Source organism: Poecile atricapillus, chromosome 1 (genome assembly GCF_030490865.1).
Source record: "Poecile atricapillus isolate bPoeAtr1 chromosome 1, bPoeAtr1.hap1, whole genome shotgun sequence".
Taxonomy (NCBI): Eukaryota; Metazoa; Chordata; class Aves; order Passeriformes; family Paridae; genus Poecile; species Poecile atricapillus.
Window position 1 is genome coordinate 158,580,110 of NC_081249.1, and position 26,837 is coordinate 158,606,946.

Genomic DNA, 26,837 nt, shown 5'->3' on the forward strand with positions numbered 1-26,837 from the left:
ATGAGCTGATTTGGCAGCACTGGTGCTTCCTGGCCATTTCACCTGCAGGCATCTGCTTCTGAGATACCTGAGGTAGCTTGACAACCAGGACAACCAGCAGGAATTTCCAGGGCGCCAGCAAGCCTCCTCCAGGACATGCCCATCTTCTGTTTTGTGAGATCCACATTCAGGTCATTACTCTTGTGCTCCTTCTCATACTTACTAGTAGTTCAGGCCAGAGGTCTCCCCAGAGTGATGTGATAGCATATTTTTCCTGAACCCCAGGCAGGTGAGCCACACTACTTTTCCATTGTTTAGATGCTTCTAACAGCTCTCTGCTGCCCTTCACATACTACCCCAGTTCCCTCTACAAAGCCACCCTTTCCTTTTCACTCCTAAGGAAAGGTAGGTACCACTTTGCCTAAAATCACCAGGCCTGAGGCAGTGGGGGATAAATGGGCTGGGAGTCCAACTACAGTAGTTCAGTGTGAGTTCAATGCCCTATACTGCATACCTCTTCTTGCTGGACCCCTGACAAGTGTCAGGACCCATGAACAGAGTGAACTCTGTTTCCCCAGAAGTGTCTTGCCAGCTTCTCACCCCTTTCTCCTGCAATCATCCTGAAAAGGTTGAGCAGGCCATCATGCTCCTAAAGCTTCATTGTGGCCCTCTTCCTTTCCTCCTCATCCTCTCCCAACCAACTGCCCCCATCCCCTTGTAGGCAAGGTATGTGTGCAGTCCTGGGGACAGGGGCATCCAGCCCCTCCCTCCCTTGGCTTGCAGCAGAAGATGCTTGAGGGTCATTACTTTGCAGTTTTCACAGTATTGTTCTCACTTTGTCTATGAAAAATTGCCTCTTCTGCCCTTCTTGTCAGTGGCTGAGGGCAACTGTAACGCTGTGGTAAGTGGTATTAACTAACCTTTGCCAGTGACCTGTCTCTCTTGTTTCATTTTGAGCCAAGGGCAACAGGTATTCGTTTGTCTTTGTCCTTATTGGTTCTTCTACTCAACTTGCTGGAAAACAAGCCCCAAAAATCCCCAGCCTTGATATTTACCAAGAGTCATGGAAACTGCTTTGATTACCATGAGTGCCAGACTCTGCTGAGCACTACTGGCACCAGCATGGCCCATAGCTGGGTGCAGGACCGGGGACAGGGAAAACCATGCTGCCAGGATGCTCACAGAAAAATAAAAAACCCAACTCCTGCTTCCCTGAGCCTGGAGGCATCACCTGGCTCCCTATGGCTTTCCACACTTTCTGCTTATTTGTGCTCAGCAGTTGCTGGTGATTGAAGGAGGGGGGAAGAGGGTGGGAGGTGGGCACAAACAAGGGGAATGGGTCCATGTGCATCCCATGCTCACATGGAGGCATCACGCTCCTTCTGGGCTCAGGAAATTGCTCTGTGGGCAGAGCTGGGTGGGCCACTTATCCCCAGTTCAGGGCATGAGTCGCCCCACACCATCCAGCTGGTGGGGTTGCCAGGGTCATCTCCCAGGTGGGTGATGGAGGCAGGCAGGGCAGCTACTGTCAGAGGTGTAGCCAGGCCCATGGGCAGGGAGCTTGCCATCAGCAGCTCTGTCACCAACACTTTTCATATGAAGGAAAGATCCTTCCCTGCAGCCAAGAGTTCTTGCTGGTCAGGGCCACCGGGAAGGGGTGGCACCCATGACATCATGGCTGGAGTTTGCCTTTTCTCTGCATCTGAATCCCCAGGAGCAGAAGCCTTGGGAGCACCTGTCAGCTCAGGCTGACTCCTCCACTGCAACCGAGTTGTAGTTCCAGACACAGCCAGTGCCTGTGATGCTTCTCCAAGCCTCAGCGAGCCCGTGACAGCCTTGGTGGTTCTGCCTGCATGCAGCTGGGTCTCCTGCCCAGCACAGACATTTCAGCTCCTCACCACACACTTGGGGAGAAGATGGTGAAGGAGCTGGTGCTGAGGCTGGCAGGGAGACACAGAGCAGCTCACATATGCTGGAACCAAGCTTTGCAGCCCACACATCACCTGGGGCTGAGTTTGGGCTGAGGATGCAGTGTGTGGCTGTGGGATGAGAAAGCTTAATGATGCTGAGCCTTTGGTTTTGTCTGCCAGGGTGAGCAAGAAATTATTCCCAATTATCTCAAGTGATGGACTAATTTGGTGGTGAAAAACCCTCCTTCAGATGCCTTGCTGCAGAGTTAAAGTGGGTTTTCTTTGGTTTGGTTTTTTTAAAGTGGAGTGACCAACTCAAGCCTGAGCCTGAGCCCAGGGACACATTTGGTGGAGCAGGCAGTGGTATGTCTGCCTGTGCTAATAATTTCTTTGCGAGCAAAGTCTACCCAAGGGGTAGGGAGTGAGCCCACTTGTACTAGGATGGCTTTAATGCTGATTAAGAACATCTGCCAAGGGGTTTATTGAACTTCAGCCACTTCCAAGAAGGAAGGAAGGACTTTCTTCTCTCCAGTCCTGTGTCCTGCAGTGCTTGTGCAGAGCATAAGTGGGGTGCCATGGGGACTGGAGAAAGGTTAGGCCCTATGGAGAAGGAAAAGCTTTTGCTGCTCAAGGCAGGAGGTGAGTCACTGTGCGTAAGACTGACAGTTCTGCATCCCTGTCTAATTAAGGGACTCTGCTAGACAAAAAAGTCCTGTGTTAGCAAGGGGATGGACTTTTCCAGCCCTGGCTCCCAGCATTGTGACCTGAAGCTTCTAGGAAATACCAGCATGAAGCTACTTCCAGAAGCCCACATGGGTTTCAGCAAAAGCAGAGTTTGGGTCTGTTTGACAAGAGGGTTTCACTGCAGCCTGTCACATCTCAGATGAAGCTTCAGGAACAGGATCGTTTGCCAGTAACCACCACCTTGTGCTGATGTTATCTAGTTTCTGCAGAATGAACCTGCTGAGTTGTCATCTGTGGCACTGTCAGGGGAAGTCCTGACTCCTGACACTGCAGTTCCTGCCTCTGCTTTGCCATGGCCCCAATTCCAGCAGCATCATCTGGGCTGGTTGGATTTGCTGGATACCTGCTTGTGCTGAAATGTCATGGGGTTGTCAGAAAGAACTGGGTGGCAAGGCTGTGCTGCAGGCCTGCAGGCTCCCAAATCCAATGGAGCCACTAGCAGGCTAACATGTAGTTTCTGCATGAAGATAAAATGGCTACTGGCAGCTCATCTCAAGGTGGTGCTGAACACTTGGTGACCAGACAAGCAGCAAGAGAAGGTTTGCTCTAGAACTAACATGTGGGTATTGGCAAGTGCCTCTCGGTACATGGGCTACTGACTTCTGACAGAGGCAAACTCCGTGGGTGCCAAGCAGAGGCATTGCTGCATTTTGCAGGTGTTTGCCAGGTGAGGCATCCACTTTCTTCTGTGCAGGCCTTCCCTGGAGTCAGTGACCTGATTCACTCTCTACCTCCAGACAGCAGGTAATGGATGAGTGGCCAAGGTGCTGGTGTGTGCTGGCACTGCTGTCTGACTGGACAGAATGATGGCACCCCATGCAGCCAGTGTAACAGGCTGGCAAAGCCAAACTCACTGGTCCAAACAAACCCCCTCAGCTGCATGTGCAAAGTGTTCTTTGTGTCTGCAAAGTGGATGCAGGCACCTGTTCTGCTCTCAGTTGAATACCTGCAGGTTGATGGATCACATGCACAAGTTTTAGGAGCAAGGCAAGCAGCCAGTGTACCCCATGTAACATGGAGCCTCATTCAGGCAGGACTTTGGAGCAGCACATTTATTCATCTGACAGCAACCATCTGCTGTGGCTACAAGGTCCCACACTGCTTGGCAGCTGAGTTTGCAGGCTGGGGTAGCAGCACCTCTGCATTTCTCCCAGCCATGCTCTGAGTGTGCCTAAGTGCCAGCTGGCACCTGGGTGGTTTAGATGTGAGTGCCAAAGCGTTCAAGGCTGTGCTCCAAATTCCAGATGGAACTACCTGGTAGGTGCCTCTCAGTGTGCAGCAGCGGAGAAAGGAAGAAGACTGCATGAGGAATGGGATAAAGAAGAGTAGATTCATCCTTTATAACTGTAATGACATGGTAGATAGGGGGAAGCTTCCCTGGGCTGCTGTGTTTGCTTCTGTCTTCCCTGCTGTGAAATCAGTAGACATCCAAAGATGGGTGCTGACCTAAATTAGGGCTGCAGGAAAATTTCCCTATGTAGGGACTAAAAGTCCCACTAGTTTAGAGTGGAAACTAGTGAAATGCCGCGTGATAGAGATGTGCAGAGCAATTCCTGGCTTAGAGATAAGTCTGTTCCTCTGCTCACCCCCTCACAAGATGTTCAAAGAAATGGAAAGACAACTCATTTCACACTGGTAAACTGACACACTTCTCACAGAGCCAGCAAATTGGTTTGTGCAGGTGGACAAGATGCCCTGCTGGCCAGCAGTTTCAGATGGCTCACAAAGGATCAGGTATTGATATGAAAAACAAGGATACTCAAAAGTGAAGTAAAAAAGTTTGGCTTAAATAAGATAAAAGATGACATGATTCTTGGACACCTACTTTGGGGTTCAGGTAAAGAACGGGAGCAAGCAGTTTCTATTTTCCTGTCCCTTCTTTGAAACAAATTTTGGCATTATTAGTGACACTAGGAAGACCAAGTTTTCAAGTCAGGGCCTTGTACCATCACTGCTGACATGGCTTAGGTTGTTGGCAGCCACATACAAAGCTGTAGGAAAAGTAGCCATGTCCCAGGAGGCTGATTACACAGCCCCTTTCTCTTGCCAGTGTACCAAAATGCAAGGACGGAAAGCACAGGATTGATGATCATCTGAAACTGCTCCCTCTCCCTCCCTCCATCTGCTGCTCTAAGCCCCCTGGGGAAACTTGTGGGACTTTGCAAGCCCTCCAAAATAGCCAGCAGTAAGCGAGTCCTCCCTTGGTGTTTGGGTGTTTGACCGTGGGCCTCCTTCCTTGTGTTTCTCTCAAAAAGACATAGAAGAGCCCTGGCTGGGGGCTCTGGGGTATGGACCAGGTTTGGGTCAGGGGCTCAGCCCTACTGCTGCCTCCCACAGCAGCCTGATTTGGGATTCTGGATTGTCTTCCAGAGAGCTGGCAGCAGGTGAGAGCTGTGTGTGCCAGGGTGTGACAGCACGTGCCAGTGCACTGTCCAGGCTGATGGGGCTTACACCCATTTGTGTGTTTTGGTAACTCTGCAGTGTGCTACTTGCACCGGCACCAAGTGTGCCTGCACAGCTCCCCTGTCCCCTCCTTCACAGCCACTCTGCCCCACACTGCCTGTCCTCCTCCATGCTGCCTCCAACTGGGCTCCAGCACTGCTTGTACAAGCATCACACAAGCCTGGGCACAAGCTCACTGCATGTGAGCCTGTCAGTGCAGCTGCTTGTGCTGAACACCTCCTCCAATCATGCTGCGTGAGCTGAAGCATTTGGGAAGCTCTTGTTCCTGCCAAATGGGGTGGAGAGAAGGGAAAACTGGTGTACACACCCCCGTAATCCAAAAGTGAAGCAGATCCCATTGGTGTGAAAGTACAGTACTAGCATGAGTGTTGTTCACAGCCACCTCCTGCCGAGGTGGGTATCTCAGAGTCTATCTGCAAGAACAAGTCCTAAATAAGCTGTACTCAATCCTTGTGAGTCTTGAACATGTTTTGTGGTGATGGGTGCTGTTGAAGGATATTTTCCTCTAAATGGCATCATGAAGCAGCAATGTAATACACTCAAGAGTCATGTATTAATTTTAGAGACACCATCCACCCCCATGCCATGGATCATGGATTCAGCCAAAGTCCTGTGAACATCAAATCCTCCATCAGGCATTGTTCGTCCCCTGGGAGCACAATTTGTGCTGCTGCATTGTTGCGGTTGGATTCACTGCAGCAGTAGCAGAGTCCCAAGGTTGAGTCCTGCTGCCACCATGGCCAGGCTGAACAGCCACGTGTGCCTCTCCTGCTCTTATATTGCCTGGAAATGGACACTCTGGGAAGCACAAAGGAAGCTGGGGCCATGGCCCCCTGCCATCACCAGTAAATCTACCCCTGGGTGGATCAGCCCTTCTGGTTAAACGGGTCACTGCCCTTCCTCTTTGGGCCTTCCCCATCATCACCGAACGAGACTGACAGCGAGATGAGTCAAACCGTCAGACAACATCTGCATCCTCCGCACACCACGTCCATGCGCTTGGATAGTTCAACTGGTGGGCTCAGCCCAGGCAGCGGAAGCAAAGAAACCCTGGTTGACTCGGGGGCGTCTGGTAGCTGAACCTTTTCAGTGTCCCAAGCGCAGCTGGGTGATCTGGTTCATTTTTGACTGATCCCAGAAGGTAGACAAGGCCTGTGAAGACAGCGGTGAGAGAAAGTTTGGTCTTGAATGGATGTACTCTACCAGGGTTTGAGATCTGCTGACCTGTAGACTCTTTTAAGTGTACATCTGAGTATTTGCTCATGAGTTGCTAAGTCCTTGCAGGGAACAGATTAGGGGTTGCTCAACTAAATATACAATCAGCTGATCTGCACAGGACAGGAGAAGGAGAATGTGGTTCAACCCTTCAAAATAGCCTGGGCTGAACTCTAATAATCAGTGTCTTGAGACTGAAATTCATGTATGTGCAGGTCTGACCCTGCCAACCTCCTCAACCCTTCAGCTCTAGCCAGGCTTTCTCTTCCTCTCCAGATGGACCCCATCTACCTGGAGCTCAGTGTCCATATCTGGAAAGCTAGCACATCTGGCATTTTCTTTCTACAGTTTCCTTCTTTTAAAATATGGGCAGAAAAAAAAAGCATTACTAATGACATTCAAAAAAACCCACATAAAGGTGGCAAAGCCAAGTACTGAAGACCTAGAAATTTCCAGAAATGGGTTTGCCCTCACAGCCTAGCTTCAGCTGTCTTGTGCATATGATTACTTCCTACATTTTACCCTGGATTGGAACCTCTTTAGCACCCAGGCTGGACCTTGGCTGAAGGGAGCAATAAGCTGGGCAGCTAGGCTGCCTAATTTCTTAGCAGGGCTGGGAAACTCCTATCAAGTCAGTGAAGCAAGAGACGTCAGAAAGCAAGGTGGTTCTCCTGGGTAGACAGCTGATGTAGACACAGACCCTCCCTGGAGAGCTGGGTCTGTGTCTACCCCTGCCTTGAAGTTACTCTGTGAATTGGTGAGCCACATAAGCAAGAGCTTTCACAGGAGAAGCCGCACCTTCCTCATTTCCCAAGCTGCTTTACAGAAGTGCTAAAGATTTGCAGATGCAGTCACAGACATCAGGATCTGGGGTTTGACTAAACGAAGTGCTATATAGTGCGAAAACCATAAAAAAATTTAGATCCTAGTTGGTTCAAAATGTGTATACAAAATGAATTAGTACTTATGACCTAAATCTCTTTTGTCTCTTATTTTGCACCTGTTAAATAGGCATAACTCTGTCCTCTCATCCCCAGCTCCGGACCTGAAAAGGTGGCTGAGAAAACAGCTTCATTAATAACCCTGAAGCACTCACTCAGTGCTGAAGTGATGAGCATTAGAAAGAGTCTGTGAAGAAATGGAAAAGCAGAATGTTGGAGCACGCTGATTTGAGGACAAGATGAAGGTAACACGGCCCTCTCAGGGAATAAACCCTAGTGGATCATGCAGCCACAGATCACAGCATGTTACATAGCATGAGGGCATAAATGCAGTGTGCTTTAGGGATTGAATTATGGGATTTCCATAATTTTGAGTACTTGATTTACAGCCCTTTTCATTTATCAGATATTCTGGGTGTAAAGTACCTGTTTCCTGTACATTGGCTGGTTGTACCTGTTAAGGACCGAAAGTGTTGGTGTTTGCTCTGTGCCAAGTGGGATGATTTTGGTGGGACTATGCTTCAGTTCTCCTGGCACAACTTCACTCTCACACTCAGCTCAGTCAAAATGAAGTAGCCCCGGTGAAAGAGACTGGGGAAACTGCACACGTTGCAGACAGGACAACACGTGCTGGGAGAGCGGGACATGGCAGAAGCATCTGGTAGAGAGCAGGGACTTTGTTCAACACAACCATTCACTTAACATCTCTTCTCAGCACTGATTTCTATGCAAAAGTCTTCAAACTCATGTGAGGAATTATAAACAAGTTGTTGCAATTGTCCAAACACTGTAAGAAATTATTTGCATAAAATGCTATGTGTGAAGCAGAAACAACCTCGGTGGTTTACAGGAGGCTGAAGTTGGTAACTGCTCTAGGCTGGATTTTTAAATAGCACTATGCACTGAATGGCTGTGCAAACGAGGTGAATGAGGTGGATGGGGTGAGATGCCATTTTGAATGTTGCTGTCATAAGTCTGCTGCAGGCAAGAGCTCTGGAGCAGCAGGTTTACATGGAAACTCCAACACACACCTGTGCTGAGGAAGCTGGTTGCATAGGTGGGACATGGTTGAAAAATACCCTGTGTGCTCTCTTGGTTCTGAGTAACCCATCCCAGTAGCACTTTTTTTTTTTTAAAAAAAAAATTCATTATTTAAACCCTGGGGACATAACTCATAATCCATCCCACAGAGGCAGGATTAAACCTGGACTTCTTTTAACAGAGGTTTCTTCCCAGCCACTCAATATAAAGGGGCTTGAATAACTTTCCTGAATTGCCCATCTCAAGGTCTCCTAACCTCATCTTGCTTCAAATGTCAGACCTCCACCTTTCCTGCTGCAGTTGGAGTCTGTTGCTTTTTACCCTGCCTTGGCTGCACAGAAACCAGCTGACCACCCTTTCCATTACAACATATGAAAGACTGTACCTTCCACACCACCCACTTCCCATCCCCAAGACTTCTCTTTTCTAGGCTAAATGGGCCCAACTTCTTCACTCCTTTCTCTTAGAGCAATATTTCTGTGTGTTCATCCTTTGTATTGTTTTCTTCCAGACTACTCCACTTCTTGGCCTGGGACTGTGAATGGGTCCTGCACAGGCAGCACAAGGCAGTCATCTCCTCTGCCTTGCCCCAGAACCCCAAATCAATACCTGACCCCTTTACTGCTGGCCAAGTTTCAGTTTTCAGTGCTGTGCAACCCCTGGATTTTTCCCTGCTATTGTGCTGCCCCACTGGTTATTCCCCAGATTTCCTACCTACATACAGCTTGCTTTGTTTTACATTTGCATTTCTTCTTGCTGAACTGCATCTTGCTGTTCTCAAACTGTTTCTCCGCAGTCGAGATTACACTAAGCCCAGACTCCAGAGTTTCTGCAGCCACTCTGTCCTGGGAGAACAAGACTCCCTTCAGTATTGCCTGCTGTAATTTACAAGGGACAAGTACATGACTGGTTAGTCCTGTCTTTCCCCTAAAAACCTCTGGAACCATCCTTTCTCCATCAAGCTGCTGGTATGGCAGTAGCCTAGCACTGGTGAGTTTTTCTGGTGCCAGTGACAGTGATTTCATAGCTCCCGTGACTAAGACCAGAGAAAACTAAATGATCCCAGAGAGAAAGTCAGAGAATGTTATTCACAGTGTAAATTTAGTCACCTAAGTCAAACACAGAGATTAGGAGACTGGCTCCTGAAACTCCCCCTCACAGAGCTGGGGAGCCTGGGCAGGGGCAGCAGGAAATCAGCTCCCCATGTTGTGCCTGCAGCAGGTGCTCACATCAGCTCCCACAAAGCTGTGAGCAGGAACCATACTGGTGGTTTCTGCTGCTCTGGGTTGGGGGATCACATCTTTGACCAGAGAAATGGCTGGGGCTCTCACTGCCTTTGAGGAGACAACATGGGTCCAGCCCAGCCTGGAGAACCATTGTGAAGGCTCTGCCCATTTTCCCACCAGGAGTCACTTGTCTCACTTACAGATGCTTATTTATTCATAAGTGGCAGAAACTCATTAACATCGTGGCCAGTTTAAGGAAAAGAGTGTGTTTGGACAAGGGAGGAAAAGGGATGCTCTCTTAGTCCTGCTCAGAATGACCAAGTGTCTAAATCCTCTCCCATGCTATTGCTCTCTTCGAAGGTACCTTCATCAGCAGTTAATAAAAGCCCAGCTTTGGGCAAACCAAGGTGCACTCAAAACCTTCCTCCTGTGGGTCAAAGAACAGCCTTTGCCATAGCCACGTTCTGGACAGTTTTGCACTGACCGTCCAGCTTCTGCCAGGACATTCAGCTTCCCCCGTTACCTTCCCAACTGCCTTCCAGACACTGGCCCTGCTAGGAACAAAAGGAAGGAGTTCAGCTAATTTGTCCAATAATGGAACAAGGATATTTTTCTCTGAGGAAGGAGCTCCCTTCATGCAGCAGCCTGCACAGCAGGACAGGCGAGGCGGTCTCTGAGACCTGCTCAGCAGCAGGAGTGTGGTTTCCTAGGGAGAGTGGGAATCCAGCAGTGCGCTTCCTGGAAAGGAAGTGCCGCACAGGGTTGCAGAGTTCAGAGGAAGTGTAGCGACGCAGTGAGCTAATGAATCCTTCAGGGGTTGTGCTGCCAGCCAGTGCCTTGGGAGGCCTGAACTCAACACCTCTCACCTCACCGATGCCTTTGGCTACTCCATTTCTGGAGGCAGCTGCACCGGAAGAGCCCTGTGTGCTACAGCGGGGCTGCACTCCCAGGAAATCGTGTCCCTCAGTGTGGGTCGTGCCAAGCACACCCCTGCAGCCATGTTAAAATGAGTGGTGGATCCTAGAATTTCTGTATAGCACACTGCGGGGAAAAATACACTCAGTGCTGTGAAATGCTCGGATAAAAGGGCTAAGAGTAGAACACCAGTGCCACAGGATATTTCTAAAGAGGGAAATGGGTCAAAATGGACTATTTTCACTACTGGAGCTAAGTCAGGAGATTTCCCTGAGCCACCCAGCCTGCAGTCAGCCCCACACAGTTCTTGGTTTTAGCCATGTTTGCTCCTGTGTTGGCTCCATGAATGGCAAGGATGGGAAGAAATGCTAGCAGCGCCCATGCAAGTCTGCACTGTATTCCAAGCATGTGCTTCTCTGCAAGTGTGTTTTCTGTGTAGCAATACAGAAATTATTTCCAATAGTCTTTCCCAAATGATGACTGCATCTCAAGTGCCTTTACCTATGTCCTGCTGCTGGGACTTGCTAGCTGTTCCTGCCTGAGGCAGGAGAAACTCGGCCAAAAGACCCACAGGCAACAAAAACCACTAAGCTGGGAACTGGGAATTGGTGTTTTACACAGGAGTGGGTTATTGTGGATGGGTTCATGCCTGTTTCTAGATCTGCTCCTTATTGCACATGCAAGAACTTAGCAGCTCCAAAGTTTTGTGCTCCTGTCAGTAAATGGAGAGCCTGGTGGCATGTGGCCCTGGCTCACTCTGCTGGATCTGGTGACATGAGCAGATCAGGAAGCAAAAGGTCCCTACTTTGGCACTTCCTGCTCCTACATTGTCATCTCCAGAACCACTAGCATGGGGTACTCCGAGGGTACCCCTGAAGCACTGCTGCCTTCCTAGGGGCTGATTGCACATCTTTAGTCTTCTGAGGCTCCTACTAAGGACAGAAGTATTCCCAGAGAGCACAGACTGGGGGACAAAGAAGGGGATCCAAAGCAGCTTCTCCTTGCTGCTGTCTGCATGGGCTGATCCATAGATTGTTATATTTACAGCACTTGGTCTTCCAGGGCTGATATTTCCTTATGGGCCAGTGCTGACATACTAATGAATGTTTTAAAGTGCTAAATCGCTTTGCTTTATTGAAAATACTAGTCCTACCCAACCCAGTCCAAATGTTCTATGATCCTGAGCCTTTCTTCTTAATTGGGACTGGTGCTACATCGTGCCCAAGTGAACACTGCACAAGCAGTATTTATGTGGCACCTGCTGAGGGTAGCCATCCCCTCCCCAGGACCCACGTCAGTGGTGTCGGGGGTGGCAGGAGGGGGTGGGTGGCTTGTGGGGAGATGTGTGGCTGCTTGGGAATTTCCTCAGCTGCATTGGGGTGACTGAGGCTGCTTGGGGCTGGACTGACTTCCTGCCTACATAGGGCTGGCATGGGACACGGTGGCCCTGGAATTTCTGGGGCTCCCAGTGTCACCTCCTCCGCACTGCCCTCCTTTGAGGGTCCAAGTTTCACAGCCAGAGCTGGGGGTTTTCTTCCTTTCCATCTCTGCTGTTTGTCTCAGAGGAAACCCATCTTGCTGTTTTTCAACTGCCTGAAGGTGTTTTTCGGGGGTTTTTCAGGCTATTTTGAAGCTCATTTTTCCCAGATGTACTTTTTTCTTCTTCTTCTTTTTTTTTAATTGGTTTTTAAAAAATTTTTCTTCTGTAACTTTTCTTCTTTGCCTTAAAGTTTCCGGCCACGTGACTTTCAGCTTACATCCCTGAGGTTCTGAGAAACCACAGGAGGCTGAGACCTAAAGGGAAGGTGCAGAGGCTCTGAGAGGAGAGGCAGCGAAAGTGTCGGAGCTGGGCAGGAGGACAGAGTGCTTCTGGGACGGGTGAGAGCAGGGAGCCAAGGGCCACATCAGAGGTGACAGAGGAGGACAGAGGAGAGGCAGAGAAGCAAGACTGAAAGCAGGCACACCAAGAGCACAAAGGAAGCTGAAGAGAACCTGGGAGCCAGGAGCAGCAGCCATGCCCCACAGCTCTGACAGCAGTGATTCCAGCAGCTTCAGCCAGTCTCCCCCTCCCAGCAAGCAGGTAAAGCAGGGGCCCTTCCCCAGCACTCCCCAGGGTGGGCCACGGGTGGGCAGGAAGTAGGGTGGCACCCACTGTCAGTATTTTCACATTGCAATATGGCAGAGCTTTCTAAGAATGGCTGTGGGGAGAAGGACGCAGGGCCTGGCAGAAGCTCCAGCCACTGAGCTGGGAATGGGCAGAAAGAGATAACCTGATTACCTGGGATTATACCAGGGGAGCCGGGGGCCCAGGACCCCCAGGCATGGTGGATCCTGTGATACATGCCAGGCAGGCAGGAAGCTTTGGCGTGACTTGGTGCTCTGCTGAGGAGCCTGAGTAGGCACCTCCTGGCCGTGGACCAGGGTGGGTCAGGGTCAACCTGCCTGCTTCCTGCTTCTGTGGACAGCACTCAGGACCCAGAAAAGCCCTGCTACTTTGGATCTGCTTTTTAAACTTTTCAGCCCCAGCAGTTTTTCATGTCAGTGATGCTTCACAGAGGGATTTTGTTTTGTTGCATGGTATACCTTAATGGTAGGTCTTTTGTGGACAGATACAGACATAAGTCTGAGGTATTCTCACTGCCTTTACTGGCTAAATTTTACTTTATCTGTCATTTGCCATTTCTCTAGGGCTGGCAGCATGAGCAAGTGACTGAGACTTTCCTCAGAAATCTTGGGGTTCATCAAGGCAGATGATTTTTGGCTTCCAAACAAGGATAGGAATGAATCCTGGCTTGCATCCTAGTAAAGACAGGGATAAAGCACAAGGTTTTCCAAAAGATAGGGACTGGACTTGATGCAGGATATGGGACCTGCTATATCTGAGACGTTTTCAGGGTATTGAAGGCAAGGATAAAACGGTTAAGTTCAAAGAAAAATATCTTGGGTTGGGGGAGGGGGGAGAGGATGTGGACAGATAAATGGGCTGGGAAGATAACTTTTGTGGCTGAGTTTTGTAGTCTTGTGGAGAAGTGGTGGTGTGAATGTTAGAGTCCACAAGAAGGGCAGTGCCATATGAAAATAGAAGATGAAAGTCTGTGTGACAGTTTCAACTGTCAGAAGGCAGCAGAAGGACCAGATCTCGGCAGAGAATGGCTGATGCATGAAGCTCATGATCTGAAGCCTGGAGACCTCTGTTCTCCTCTGCCCAAGAGGCTTGGGAGTGCTGCAGTCAGCACTGCAGGCATTGTTAACAGGGGACTCCAGAAAAGAGCAAGGACATAGATCAGAGGGTGGAGCAAATAAGATCTGTGTTAAAAACAAAAGCTATGAGTCTGTCTAGTTAAATAAAGCAGGGGCCAAATTGTGTTGTGAGGGTCTGTAACAAATAAAGCCTGAGGCAGAAGGGTGATAGAGAACTGAGGGACCTACAGGGCTGAAAAGAGGAAAACACAGGCTGAATATCTGGAGAAGATGGTGTATCCAAGGATCTGGAATGTCTGCAGTGAGACAGGAAAGGAAAAGGTGTCTTGTACAAGAATTCAAATTGTCTTTTTTCCAGGAGGAGGTCCTTTATTTTGGTCCATCAAACTATATCCCAGGCCAGTGTGTTGGTGAAGGGAGAGTGGTCATTTCCCAGCTGTGCTGGGGTCCCCAAAGATGTCAGATGTTCCCTTCCTGGCAACAGGGGTACTAAAAGCATCACACATCCCCTGGCCTACAGCTTTATACTGGTGTGGAGGGTGTGTCCTGTGCTTCAATGATGTTATCTGCTGTGTCCCTTTTCCAACTACTGCCCTGCAGGAGAAGGGTGAGGGAGAGAATTAGCCAGTCATTTCCATGCCTTGTTTCCCTAGGACTCTTCTGATGACATGAGGAAAGTCCAAAGGAGGGAGAAGAATCGCATTGCTGCCCAGAAGAGCCGCCTGAGGCAGACCCAGAAAGCAGACACACTGCACTTGGTGAGCCCTCTCATCCTTTCTCATCCCTGGTGCTGAGGACTCATAGGAGACAACAATGTGCTTTTCCCCTGGGACTGGGAGCAGAGATGCTCAGTGGAGGGAGGACAGGAGAGGCGAGGCCAGGGCAGGATGTAGGAGTCAGTGCTTGCAGTGAGAGCACACAGCCCAGCATGACTGCCACAGAAGCATTTAGTTTTGCAGCTAGTTTTGAATCCATCTTTATCTCTTGGTCATTCATTATGTATTTCCTTTCCCAATCTCTTCTGGCTGAGCTCTTTGAAAGCACAATCTTACCTGGGTTGGCTCTCCCCAGGTTTGAGATTCATGCCACCACTTATGCAGAGGTGCAACAGCATACAAAGATATTTTTCTGTGGCACTGTGGGCACCCCCAACAGCTCTTCCTGGCATGAAGAATTAGATATCTGCCTTTGAGGAAGGATGGTCACTTCTGGCTGCGTGAGTTTTGGCAGGCATATGCCATCAGTGTTGGAGCATAAGGGCTGGGATGCTCTGCATTTTGCACATTGATAAGTGCAGTCTCACGTATTTTCAGCAACTGGTAGGAAGGATGAAGAACACGCAGCCTGCAGTGGCCAGAAACCATCTTTATCCCTATTCTGGGCTTGGCTGTCCTTTGAAAAGTGGTAGTTGAGCTCATGTTTGAAAACACATCCTATGATTTAGCATTCTCCACATTCCTATTATTGGAAATAATTCTTGAGAATACAGTTCTGAAGCTTTCTCCTTACATAGTGCCCTTAGCCCATGGTTGGAGCTAGGTTTAAGACAGAGCTTTCACTCTTTTCTCGGTAGCTGATGTACCTTCTAGAGCTGACATGGCTCTAGGCTGATTGCATTACATCAGCCAGCAGCAATGGCTCTGGGCAACTGTATCTGAGAGAGGTGAGAAAATACCCTTTCCTTGGGATCAGTGCTCTCTCCACAGTCATCCTAGAGGTATGTAGGGACTCTGAGCTTCCCTCCAGGAAAATCCTCCCTAGCTGTGCACCAAGCAGAATTGGGCTGCTTTTCTTACAGCAGATAACAAACTTTGCTTACGAGATTACTCCTGCTCAGCTAGCATTGATAGTACACTGTTCCCATTGGGATGGGGCAGTGGGGCTAAGTCCAGTTTGGATGCTGACAGGCAGATGAAAAAAATGCAAGGAGGCAAATAGATGATGGTTGGTAAATTTCTGCTAGTTTTTTTTTCAATTCCAGTGGACAGTGAACCCTGCGCCTGGGTTCATTCCCTGAGCACTCTTTGCCTTTGGTAAGTTCTGCATCAGGGACTTTGTTTTTCTGATGTGGTTCTTCATGGAAAAGCATGGCTTGTTTTGAGCTATGGTGGTATGAAAGGAGCCACCAGCTCCATCTGCTCCAGGGTTTTCTACCTTGTGTTTTGAGGGGAATGAGTCATGGGAAAGCTGGGACTCCTGGTCCCTGGGTGATTCCCATCAGTTCCTGAGTTCAACAAGAGTCATGACTTCCAAACCATTTGGTCATGCCTGAGAGATGGTTTGCTGTGTGAGCTCCTGCTGTGACAGCAGCTGTAATTGCTAGATGCATGTCAACCTGTGCACAGAGTGGTTACCACCAGGAATCAGAGTGGCAGAAGAGGGTCGAGCAGAAGGTTGGCTTTGCTAAGGTGGTGGTGCAGCTTTCCAGAGCCTCCAGGTGCTGGGTCTTGCTTTAGCTCTCTCAGCTGAGTTTCCAATCCTCTGGTCCTGCCCAGGCTGCTGGCTCCATCGTCAGTCGATGCAATGCTTCAGGCTGGAGCTGGCTGCACTTTAGTAGAAGCAGAGGTAGCAAAGGCTTTGATGCTCTCAGCAGTTGAGACAAGGCTGAGTGTCATTATTAACCCCTTTGTTGTTCTCATTAATACCAGTATTAATTCAGTTCTTCTGAGGCCTTAGTTTCTCTTTTCTTCTGACTCAAGAATCTCTCCTTCCTCGCCATCGTGCTGCTGCTTTCCTCGGCTGCTAGCAGGAAGCAGTGAGTCTCTTCTTTCCAGGGCCATGACAGGTTTCCTGTGGCAGGTGGTTTTCTGGTTAAAGACGGCGGTTATTCAACGTGCTCTCCCCTGGGGGCTGGGCTGCCCGGGAAGCGCCGGAGATGCGTGTGCATGAGAGGGAGTGAGAAAGCCTGGGCGGGAGCGAGCCACAGTCAGTTCTCGTAAGCCAGGGCCGGGGAGCGTGGCTGGGGCTGCCGACATCGCACCCACACCCGGCCTGGCCAGCTGGTGGAGGAGGGTTTGCCCAGGCGTGGATCTGTGATGAATTTACCAGAAATACATCATTCTGGAAATTCTGTGGGGCAGAGAGGTGAAGGACCACAGCCCCCATGTCCCTACCTCATCCCTGTGGGTCCCGTGCTGAGGAAGCCCCTATGGTTTTGTCTCTTCAGGAGAGTGAGGACTTGGAGAGACAGAATGCTGCCCTGCGCCGGGAGATCAAGCAGCTGACAGAGGAAATGAAACACTTCACCTCGATGCTGAGCTCCCATGAACCGCTCTGCTCCATCCTGACATCCCCTCCACCACCTCCAGAAGTGATTTTTGCCACACACTCTTTTCACCAGCCCCATATTAGCTCCCCACGCTTCCAGCACTGAGCCAGCCAGCAGGACAGCAGCCTGCCAGCTCCACTGATGCCAAGAAGTAACTTTGTGGGGCTTGCTTTTCCATCCATGGGAAGGAATAGGACAGATGGACACTCCTTCTTAAAGTATGTATTCTGAGTGATTTTCCTAAGACTTGCTCCCTGTGCAGAAATGGCAGAGCCACCATGAGGCATATTTGGACAGTTTCCAGCTTGGATTCTGGGAGGAAGAGGCAGTCACAAAAGGGCACCAACCCCCTTCTCTAGTCCTTGCTTGGGGAGACTCACAGGAGTGTGCAGCACTGGCAGCCTCCATAAGAGCAGCTGGCTGTGGCACGCAACAGCCAGACCTCCAGGAAGAGGAAAGGGAGCAGGGGTGGAGGGGAAGGTTGGGGGCCACAGAGTGTCAGGGCAAAACTGGTTTATTTTTGTAAAATAAAGATTGAAAATGCTTAACTCTTTGTTTCCAGAATAGGATTTGAGTCACTCCTAAGGCCTGGCATGATACAATGAAGACACAGGCAAGCAGGAGGGGAAAACTTGGAGCCCAGAAAACAGCCCTGCATGCACAGGAGTCTAATCCAGGGCCAGCAACTAGAGCCCCACATTTGGAAGGATGCACGTAGGCTGGGCAGGCTGAGGCGCAACGGTTTGTGGGGTGATGAGGTCCCTGGGGAGGATGAGTCCCTCCTTGCTGCAGGGCTGGACCTGGCTAATGAGTATGACATGCCAAGCAGTATCACAGGTCTCTTCCCTGCTGACCCTCTCAGCTCCCTGCTACTGGTGGCTGTGCCACCGCATGCTCCCCTTGCATGTGTGGAGGTGCACTGCCATGTTGTGTCAGCTCACAGGCACGTCTCAGTGGGCTGGTGGAGCCTTCAGTTGGGCCAGCAGATCAGCTGGGAACGGGCATCATGGCATGGAGGGAGCTGGTGGTGTTTTCCTGGAATGCACAGGACAAGCAGGACTCTTGCTCCGAGGTACCTTGCTAAGGAATGTAGCTGCAGCCTACATTCTTTCCCCTTCCTCCCCTATCAGTCAGAGCTCCACAAAAGGCTGCTGTACTACCTCATGCTTTGAAACAGATGAAACTTGAAAGGTCAGAGAGGAGTAGATTAGTACTTCTGAGTCTGATTTACTGGAAACACAACCGAACCCAAACAGGCAGTCTCTTACCCTACACCAGCCAGCAGCCCACTAATCAGCCCCACTCTACACACAAGGCTGAAGCCCACCTGCCAACAGTTTTGTTGCTAACAGTGGCTCAGAACTGCTGCCATCTTCAAGGAGCATCAGCTGCAATCTTTTCAGCATAGAGTACTGCAAGCAGTGCTGCTGATGTAGGCTTTTAAATGAGGGAAATAGACCGAATTTGTAGATATCCTTCTTGTGGGCACAGAGAAGCAGCCTATTTCCAGTTGGGTTTTGGCCCATCATCATAGCCCTCAAGAGCAATTGGGTAAAGCCTATAATGTGCCTTGCTGTGCACATTTTCTCTCTCTGGTTTGCACTAGCAAGATGATAACCAAATACTGCTGTGTCTCAGCAAGCTGTCCTCAGGATAGGTGCAGGCAGCACTGTGATTTCTCCTGCCATGGTCTTTTCAGAGGTTTGTAAGCCTCCTGCCTCCAGTTTCTGTGCCAGCAAGGGAAACACTGTGGTCAGAGGTGCCTAGTGTCACCACCCTCCAAAAGCAGTGCTGAGGCAATGGGTGATTGCACTGGCCCTCCCTTGTCTGTGTGGCTCTGGGATGAGGGATGAGCACATTTAGGGAAGGACAGTGGTTATTCCAGCCAGAGAGCTGGGTTTCTGCATATATGACATGCAGAATACATCTACAGGAGCGATTTCAGTGTGTCTTACACCACCCATCTCTGCTAGATCTCACACCAGTAGCCTTCACTCTAACCATTGGCTCAAAAACAGAGCTGCTGATTCCTTGCACAGGCCATGCTTTGAGCCAGTCAGGCTACACAGGTTCTTCCCCAGGTGCTTTTCTCTGAAATTTGTCCCTTTAAACCTGAGAGAGACAACTGACTCCAGTTCTAGATGATCTTGTCTTTACAGGCTCTGCTTCTGCTCCTTCAGCTTCTGGTGGATTTTCTCCCAGATTTTTCACTTTCACTGGTCCTTAGGGTTCTGATGTTCCAGTGCTTCCTGGTTTACAGTCAGAGAAAAAAACTACTGCTACCTTGCTTGTGGTTTGCTGTGGAGGGCACTGCAGGCTCATGCTCTTCACTGCTGGATGAGACAGAGTCCCATCAAAGCTTGCAGTGTTGGCTACAGCGAGAGATCTCCACCCTTGCTGCGACCTTTGTATTTTGTCATGGCTATAAAATGCTAAGTTTGGTTTTAGTTGCAGATGGAGAAGGTCCTACCATGATGTATATGTCACCTGTGCCCACACACATATGGAGACAATATTTTTGCTGCAAAGCTGTGGAAGTCTAGATCCTTCAGGCTGGGTGAGGTTCTGTGTAATGCCCGCAGAATTGCTAGATCCAGTCACTGGTAACGTCTCAGACATATTACTGCAACTCAGAACAAAAATAAACAGCAAGTGGTGAGACTGGGAGGTGGATTTGCAACAACATCCTCTCCAAAACCTAAGCAATATTCTTGGCATCATCAATCAATGTGCCCTCCCTCTGCACGGCTGACTGTGAGCTGGAAGGCCTCCTACCAGTGTTGTGCTCAGCCATCCTGGCCAAACCGAGCTATTCTGGTGTTTGCTGGTCCCAGGAGACACATCTTCCATTCTGACTTGGCTTTGCCCCCATCTTACCTTCAAAAACCTGATCACAGAACATGATCACAGCTCAAGCCGGTTTTGGGTTGTGACCTCTGCTTTCTTCTGTAATTGTGAGGTATCTGGGAGGCAGTCTCTTTTTGTTATAAAGAGTAGTTCTCCTGGGAGAACGTCCTTATCACCCAAGCAGCAAGGGACGACATATCCTTTCTGCCCTTTCAAACAGCATAAGGAAAAGAAACTTTCCTTAAGGCTATTTGCAGAGCTGCACAAACTGCTTGTTCCAGCTGTGTAAGGAGATTCCTTCACTACTGTACTGGCGCTGACTCTTGCTTTTTCTTCCCGGGCTCCCGGCCTCTCCTCAAGACTCCTCACACAACTTCTTTTGACTTCTAAGTAGCCGAGTGCCCATGCTCTGTGTGGCCCTTACTGTTGTCTGCAAATAAACTGCAAATGAGCCTAAACGAGGAGCAAGGTGCAGGGAGGTGGCCACGGCAATCATTGCCGATTGCCTTCCATTGTGCTGATTGCTTTCCATTGCCTGCTCCTCCCAGCAACGCAATTCCTGTAATTTTCATTTCCTTGGCACCTGGCATTTCTCAAGTGTTGTGTGTGTTATGTGGCCATGTCCAGCCTTCAGGAGCACTGAGCTGCTGGCTGCTCCAAGGGAAGGGGATGCTTCTGGGCACACAGCTGGATAAACCGGGTGATGTCCCGGCCTGTGGAAGCCTGTCCCTGCCCCAGTAGGATGTCAGCGCCTTTCTGCTGCGCTACAGTTCCTCACTGAAAACCTCACTCAAACAAGGGCTCACAGGAGGCTGAGAGACTTTTCCAGCCGGGGAAGGCCAGACAGGAGAGAGCCAGCGCTGTCCCTCAAGCACAGCTTGCCGAACACTGCGTGTGTGTGCTGGCCTCTGCTGGGCAAAGGCTGAGCGCTCCCAGCCGGCACCTGCGCTCCTCTCGGCAGAGCCAGTTTGGCAAGGGACAGCTGAAGCAGCTCTGTTGCACATTTCGCTGTGGGTACAGAGTATTTATGCACTTGTTTCACCAATCCCATCTCAGAATTCACTTCTGTTAGAGCTGCCAGCCTGCATCAGCAAGAGGATAACCTCCTTCGTGCTGAACGAGCAGCAGCCCACAAGAGACCCTCTCTCTGCTTCCTGCAATGATCAAAGTGTACAAAGCAGCACTAGTCATACAAAAATGCTGTCTGGATGCTAATACTTCAAAACACAGAGATCAAAGAAGATCAGGAATCGCTGCTAAGAGACAAAGTATTTTTATAAATCATAAGCTGTCAGGAAGAGAAAAAACAAAGCATGGCATGAAATGGTTAAGACTTTCTCTGAGTGAAAGCCCTGTGCTCACTTTGTCTGTGTTCTGCAGTGTTTTTGCCACCTTATTGATTGTTGATCTGGAAGAGATTTGAGCAGTGAGGCAGTTATATGTATCCATGAAGTTTTTTTAGGTTACTCAAAAGCCCTACCCAACTAAATGTTAGGGAGCATATATTTATTGCTTGCCAGGGCAGGGTTACAATCAGTGTGTTAGGGTTTAGAACATGAGATTATAAATTTTATTGCAGCTGAGGTTGCAGACACCAGCTCCTGAGAGTTATCCTGCCTCAGACACATCCACGCAGTGACAACACACCTTCCCCCCAAATCTTGTACCAGTTCTGTGCTTTTTACTAAGACACTATCAATTTTCCTCCTGCCACAACAGTGGTGGTTTGGTGCCGTGGTCCTCAGAACTTTCTCCAGGTCTGTTTTTTTTGCTGCAGTGTGAGTGAGAGAAAGAAGAGGGACATGCCCGAGTTCAGCAGTGAGGCTATACACATTTCCAGCACTCTTTTATTATTAATTAACATCAGCTGCAAGCAATAGAAGATTAAAATCTTTTTCTCATGTCATTGCCATGAACTGGTATGACTCACTGAGATGGAGGCTGGAGGATGCTGAGTAAGAAGGGCTTATATACTTCAAGCTTTGGTATTTGGGGTTAATCTGTGACCCTGATCTGGATTGGGCATGGAAATCTAGACTATGGCTGAGTTTTGAGGCTAACTCGATCTTTTTTCACTTCTTTTTTCTGAGCTGAACAAAGAGATCTGCATATCTCATGTGCATGCCTGGTGCACAGCAGAGGAGTGAGGTGGGTTTGCTCCAATAACAAAGCTTATGCACAAATTTCATCACAGCTGCCTATGTCTCCACAGCTTTTCATAAGCAGAGGTTGAGAGCTGGGCTTAGATACTCAAGTAGCACAGCAGGCTAACCACAGTTACACAGTTTTTGGACTAGAGCCGGTTCTCATCCGGCCTGATCAGAGAATGGGGCAGAGCAAGTTGATACGTTTGCAGAAGGCCATGCAGAGGTAGCATAATCACCTTGTGTCTGGAGGGGTGTGCACTAACCAGAATCCAGCACCTCTGAGGCACTTTGTGTGCAAGTGCTCTTCCATCCTGTGCACTACTTTTGCGTCTTTTTCTTACTGCAAGGAGGCAGCTGTGAATATTAGCACTTCAGCCGTGCCCTCCCATCTACTCTTCACAGTTCAGACTTACATCATTCATCCACACAAACATCACATCTCAACTGGACAGGGTTAAATTAAAGCCATTGCTCTGTTAAAGCTAGGCTTTGAACAGGGAGATTGGATTTGCAAAGAAGTTGTAAATACAAGCTGCTCTTGCAGCCCAGGCTGGAAGGTGTCAAACTGGAAAATAATCCTGCCCCTAGCAGGGCCACAGAAATCACCGTAACTTTGTGCCCCTGTAAAATAGACACAGATGATGAATCCTCTCTGAAGCCCCCAGAGAGTGAGAGCTACACATGAAATATGCTGAAGGGGAGCAAAACATTATTTCCCTTCCCTGAGTTGTACTTTTGAAAGGCCTAAAGTTTTGGACAGTACAGGTTTGGTGCTCAAAGTTAGCCCCTGCACAGCTTTGCTGGTTCTGAGGTCTGCAGTCTTCTCTAGATGAGATTGTAGACTGTGCAACTAAGCCATTGTGTTTTGTGTAGAGGAAGGTAATTTTTGCAAAGTCTGGAGTGCTGCAGAGGTTGCCTGCTGGACTGTTATGAATGGAGCTCACCACCACTGTTCACGCACCCAGATCTTCACACTAAAAATATAACAGGAAAGATTCTTTGGGGTTTACGGTATCAAAATAATTGTGTATCTAAATGACAGCAATAAACGAATCCATTGCCTTTATGAACTGTATTTTGGGGTGGCTCTTGGGATGCAGAAAGCTCTGGGTGCCAGCAGAGGGCTTGCAGGGTTCCCTGCAACATCGGGGAACACCACTGGCTTTGTCCAGAGCAGCAGCCCTGCCAGCCCATGCTTCACTGTCTCCAGCTCAGCACTGCATCCAGGTGTGACCCCGAAATGAGTGGCTCTGCCAGCTATTCGAGTCTTGTCATTTGATCTTCTGATACAACTACCTGACCTCGGAAGAACTTCACTAAAGCAGGTTAGGTGCTGAAACAAAAAAAACCCCTTCTCCCCCCCACTAACAAAGATCTTGTAATCTTTACTGCAAAGTCTGTTGTGAAAAGTTGTGTGGGATATCTACTGACAGTTCTTCTAGACCTAAATGCTATCAGTGAAAAGGTGATAGAGCCACTTAAGAGGTAAGCTAGTTAGGCTTTGGAAGTGCAATGATCAAATTTAGAGGCACAAATAACAAGGCTGAGAGTTTGAAAGCAAGGGACATCCTGTGATCCTTTGAGGTTAAATACTTCCCATTTAAAGGGAAGCTAACGAACTGCATGGATTTAAGCACCGGTAGATCCTTGAGTATCTACTTTTCCTTAGCAGTTTTCTTCTTTTTCCACCTACTCCTTGGATCTCTGAACCACTGTGGAGAGAAAAGACACCAAGAAATTATACTTTCCACAATAATTTTCTACAATACCTTTTGTACACCCCCCACACATTCATATTCCTCACGCATTCATATTGCCTTGCTTGTCATTGAGGACTGTTGCCGTCTGGATTATCAGTGCTGTCACCATCCCTAGCATTTATATTTATTGGGTGGACTCTGAGAATACCAAGCTTGTTGCAAGGTTTTACATAACATAATGGAACTGTATGTACTAATTGGTCACAAAGGCAGCATATATTCCAAGACTGTCAGTGCTGGATTTCTTGAGATCAGTAGGGAAGAAGATCACAGAGGTTAGGCTCTACTAGGTGCTACACATGTGATGGCCTATACTGTTACACTTAATTTGGGTCCTGCTTCTTCCTCTGATTTAGTGAATTCCAATCTTCACAGATACTTTTGGCTCCAGGATCCTATAAGCTTTTTAGCACTTCTGTTAATCTCCATGTAAAGGAGATTTCCCTCTAGCTTTAAAATCCACTTCAAGGGGTTGTCCTGAAATATAAATAATTTTTCATGGCTAAGAAATTTTTATATAAATATGCTGTGATGAGGGAAATCCAAAAGCAGCTGCTCTGTTGCTTCAAGAAGGGAAAGAGGCATGTGAGTAGAAACAGATGCAGCAATAGAGGAGGAAATGCAAAGCGCAGGGGTTTTATTTTAGTATTTTATAATTAGAAAGTGGCAAATTATATAAAGGGGTGATTGAATAGTTCACAGAGTTAGTAACAAAACAGCTTTGAAATCCAAGGACAGGAGTTCAAGGAAGTGTGGGCCTATAGGTATGAAAAACACTTGTCTGACTTGGCTTTGAGGAGTCAGTGCTGCTTCCCTGCCTGGCTTTGTTCACTTGCTGGGCTGCAGTCATCAGAGGCTGGGCACTGCCTTAATGCATCTGATTTCAGGTGTTATTTTCAGCAGAGTCTGTGTTTTAGTCATTCTTGACTTACCATTTGACTTTTCTGACAGAACTATGACATTGGAGCAAATGGCTCCTTGCTTGGCAGGCTCTGACTTGCTACAGATCTTATGTTGATGCTGAGTAAACCTGATGATTTTTGAGAGGAATTTAGGAGCTGAAGGTGGGACAAAAACAAAATTCAGGATGACAGACTGTTTTTGACCCCAGTTTGGAGTAGAGCTGGCAGGAGGCAAAGGTGTGTCTCAGTCATCTCCCATATAGCTAAAGATTTGTCTATTGTGTGTGTGTTCTTTTCTTAGTCATGTATTAAGAAATTTAACTGTTCTCTGTGTCATCCTGACGTGTGACAGTATCTCCTCAACTCCTAATTTGTTTTCTTTATACTTTTTCTGCTTGTTCTTTTTCTGAAAACCACATTCAGTCACTGATCTTCCTCTGTTACCCAGAGACATTATGACAGTAGACTGCCATACAGTACCTAATTCCATTATCCTGCATTTATCTGAGTTTACAAATTAAAGATGCCATGGACTGTGATAATAGTTTCAGTTACAGATAGCTAAAGCTACAGTCCTAAAGTAATTTCAACCTTAATAAAACATGTAGGTGACATATTTAACTTAGGCTTGACTAATTCAATAATGTCTTAATCAACTGCAAATTTTGTTCCTTACACTGCTAAAGGGATAATAAATGATGGTCCTCTGAACAAACTGTGATTGCCATCCTAAAAATTGCCTGAACATTTCTTTTCTTGACTTTGCTTCTCAGCTGCTCTTTAATCAATGACAGTGATTACCTCTGTGTAACTTTGATTTATGTATAATAATGTGGATATATATAAAGGATTATAAATACATTTTCAAATCTTACCAATCTATAAGTTAATCTTCTGTACTATCTGTTTTATTGTTAGAGTTCTCAGACTAAGCAGTTGTTGAACCATGATAAGTCTTCTTCCTGCTCCATTCCACCTCTGCCTATCTGCACCACCAGCACTCATTGCATTCCTGATAACATTTGGATTACAAATCTGTTACAAAAAATTCCTCTGTTCTTTCTGTTGTCTCAGAGCGGAGCTTTGAGTTAACTTTGGTTGCCTAATTTAATAATAAACGGAACTGAAAACCTCTTTTCTGGCTTTTGCTTCTGAATTTGCTTTTCTTATTTATTATGTAAAAGGACTACATTATGACTATGTTGTACCATTGTGAGAAGCATCCCAGGTGAGGCTGGAGGTTCATTGGCAAAGCTGTGGGCTGAGGAAGGAGACAGTGGGAGGGTTTGCAGCTCTGCCCTGTGGAACTTTCAGCAGAGTACATGGGGAAGATTACACTGGCTCTGCTCATCTCCAGCTCTGCTTCTGGCCACTGCTGGGAGTAGGAAAACCCAAGCAGGTGACAAGAAACAAGCTCTGTGAGGATACACAGCAAGAACCACTTAAACTGACATTTGCACTCCTTGGAATAATTTGCGCAAAGCTTTTTTGGTTTTGGCGTTTTGTTGGTTTCATAGTAAATACGAACATAAAGGCATCAAAGCTGTTTGTTTTTGCTCCTGGCAGTAGGTAGATAACTCAAGAGGACAGCAGCAGTAACCTCTGACAGTGTTCCACCAATTACGTAAAAAGGCTACATTATGATGCAGCTATCAAGTAAATACAAGCCCGAGAAACTTCACCTTTTCATACTCTGTATTCTTTTGTTTTAGGAATACAACATCCAAAAGACACCTCCCATTTTTCCAAATGAATTTTGACCTGTGCGTTAAATCCTGGAGGAGAGCTAAACACCACCAGCAAACTTGCGTCCTTGTGCTGATGAATGTTTATGCAATTCAGGTAATATGATGCTAATTAAATGAACTGTAGATCATAAATGATCTCCAGGCAAGCATCTGCCAGTGGTGTGTTGCTCAAGTAATGGGAAAACAAGCGCTGACTCATTAACTGCGAATTCCCCGTGAGAATGGAAACAAACACCGCTTTTGGCTCTTTTACTTCAGCGACGCTGAGATGGTTTAATTTTAATTTCACTGGATATTTTCACTCTCTAGTGTGCCATGTTGTGAAAAAAAAACACCAGAGGCCAGCCCAAACGAAACCCAAACCGGTTCCTCCTCCGGGACTCCACGCTGGCATCTCTGGCGGCGTTGGACATTGCCCGCTCGCTCACAGCCTCCCCCAGGTCACAGTTGTGCTCAGCCCACGTACCGTTCATCACCGGCAGCCGAAGCCTCTCCTGCCCCCGGCCCTCCTAAGGCCGGGGGAGCCTCTC

At 48.2% G+C, this 26,837-nt stretch overlaps 1 protein-coding gene across 1 annotated transcript; it reads left to right on the top strand.

Annotated features, from left to right (window-relative positions):
* The first annotated feature begins 7,294 nt into the window (after positions 1 to 7,294).
* On the top strand, positions 7,295 to 17,407 carry BATF (basic leucine zipper ATF-like transcription factor). The gene is made up of 4 exons (XM_058842965.1): positions 7,295 to 7,497; positions 12,165 to 12,514; positions 14,289 to 14,393; positions 16,802 to 17,407. The coding sequence occupies exons 2-4, from the start codon at positions 12,449 to 12,451 to the stop codon at positions 17,006 to 17,008; spliced, it is 378 nt and encodes a 125-aa protein (XP_058698948.1). The 5' UTR covers positions 7,295 to 7,497; positions 12,165 to 12,448; the 3' UTR covers positions 17,009 to 17,407.
* The last annotated feature ends 9,430 nt before the right edge of the window (positions 17,408 to 26,837 follow it).

What these genes read in the sequence shown, in the direction of transcription:
- BATF (XM_058842965.1), top strand. Translation starts at nt 12,449, where the DNA reads ATGCCCCACAGCTCTGACAGCAGTGATTCCAGCAGCTTCAGCCAGTCT. An exon ending in CTCCCCCTCCCAGCAAGCAG is followed by an intron (nt 12,515 to 14,288) that starts GTAAAGCAGGGG and finishes TTGTTTCCCTAG; the next exon opens with GACTCTTCTGATGACATGAG. An exon ending in AAGCAGACACACTGCACTTG is followed by an intron (nt 14,394 to 16,801) that starts GTGAGCCCTCTC and finishes TTGTCTCTTCAG; the next exon opens with GAGAGTGAGGACTTGGAGAG.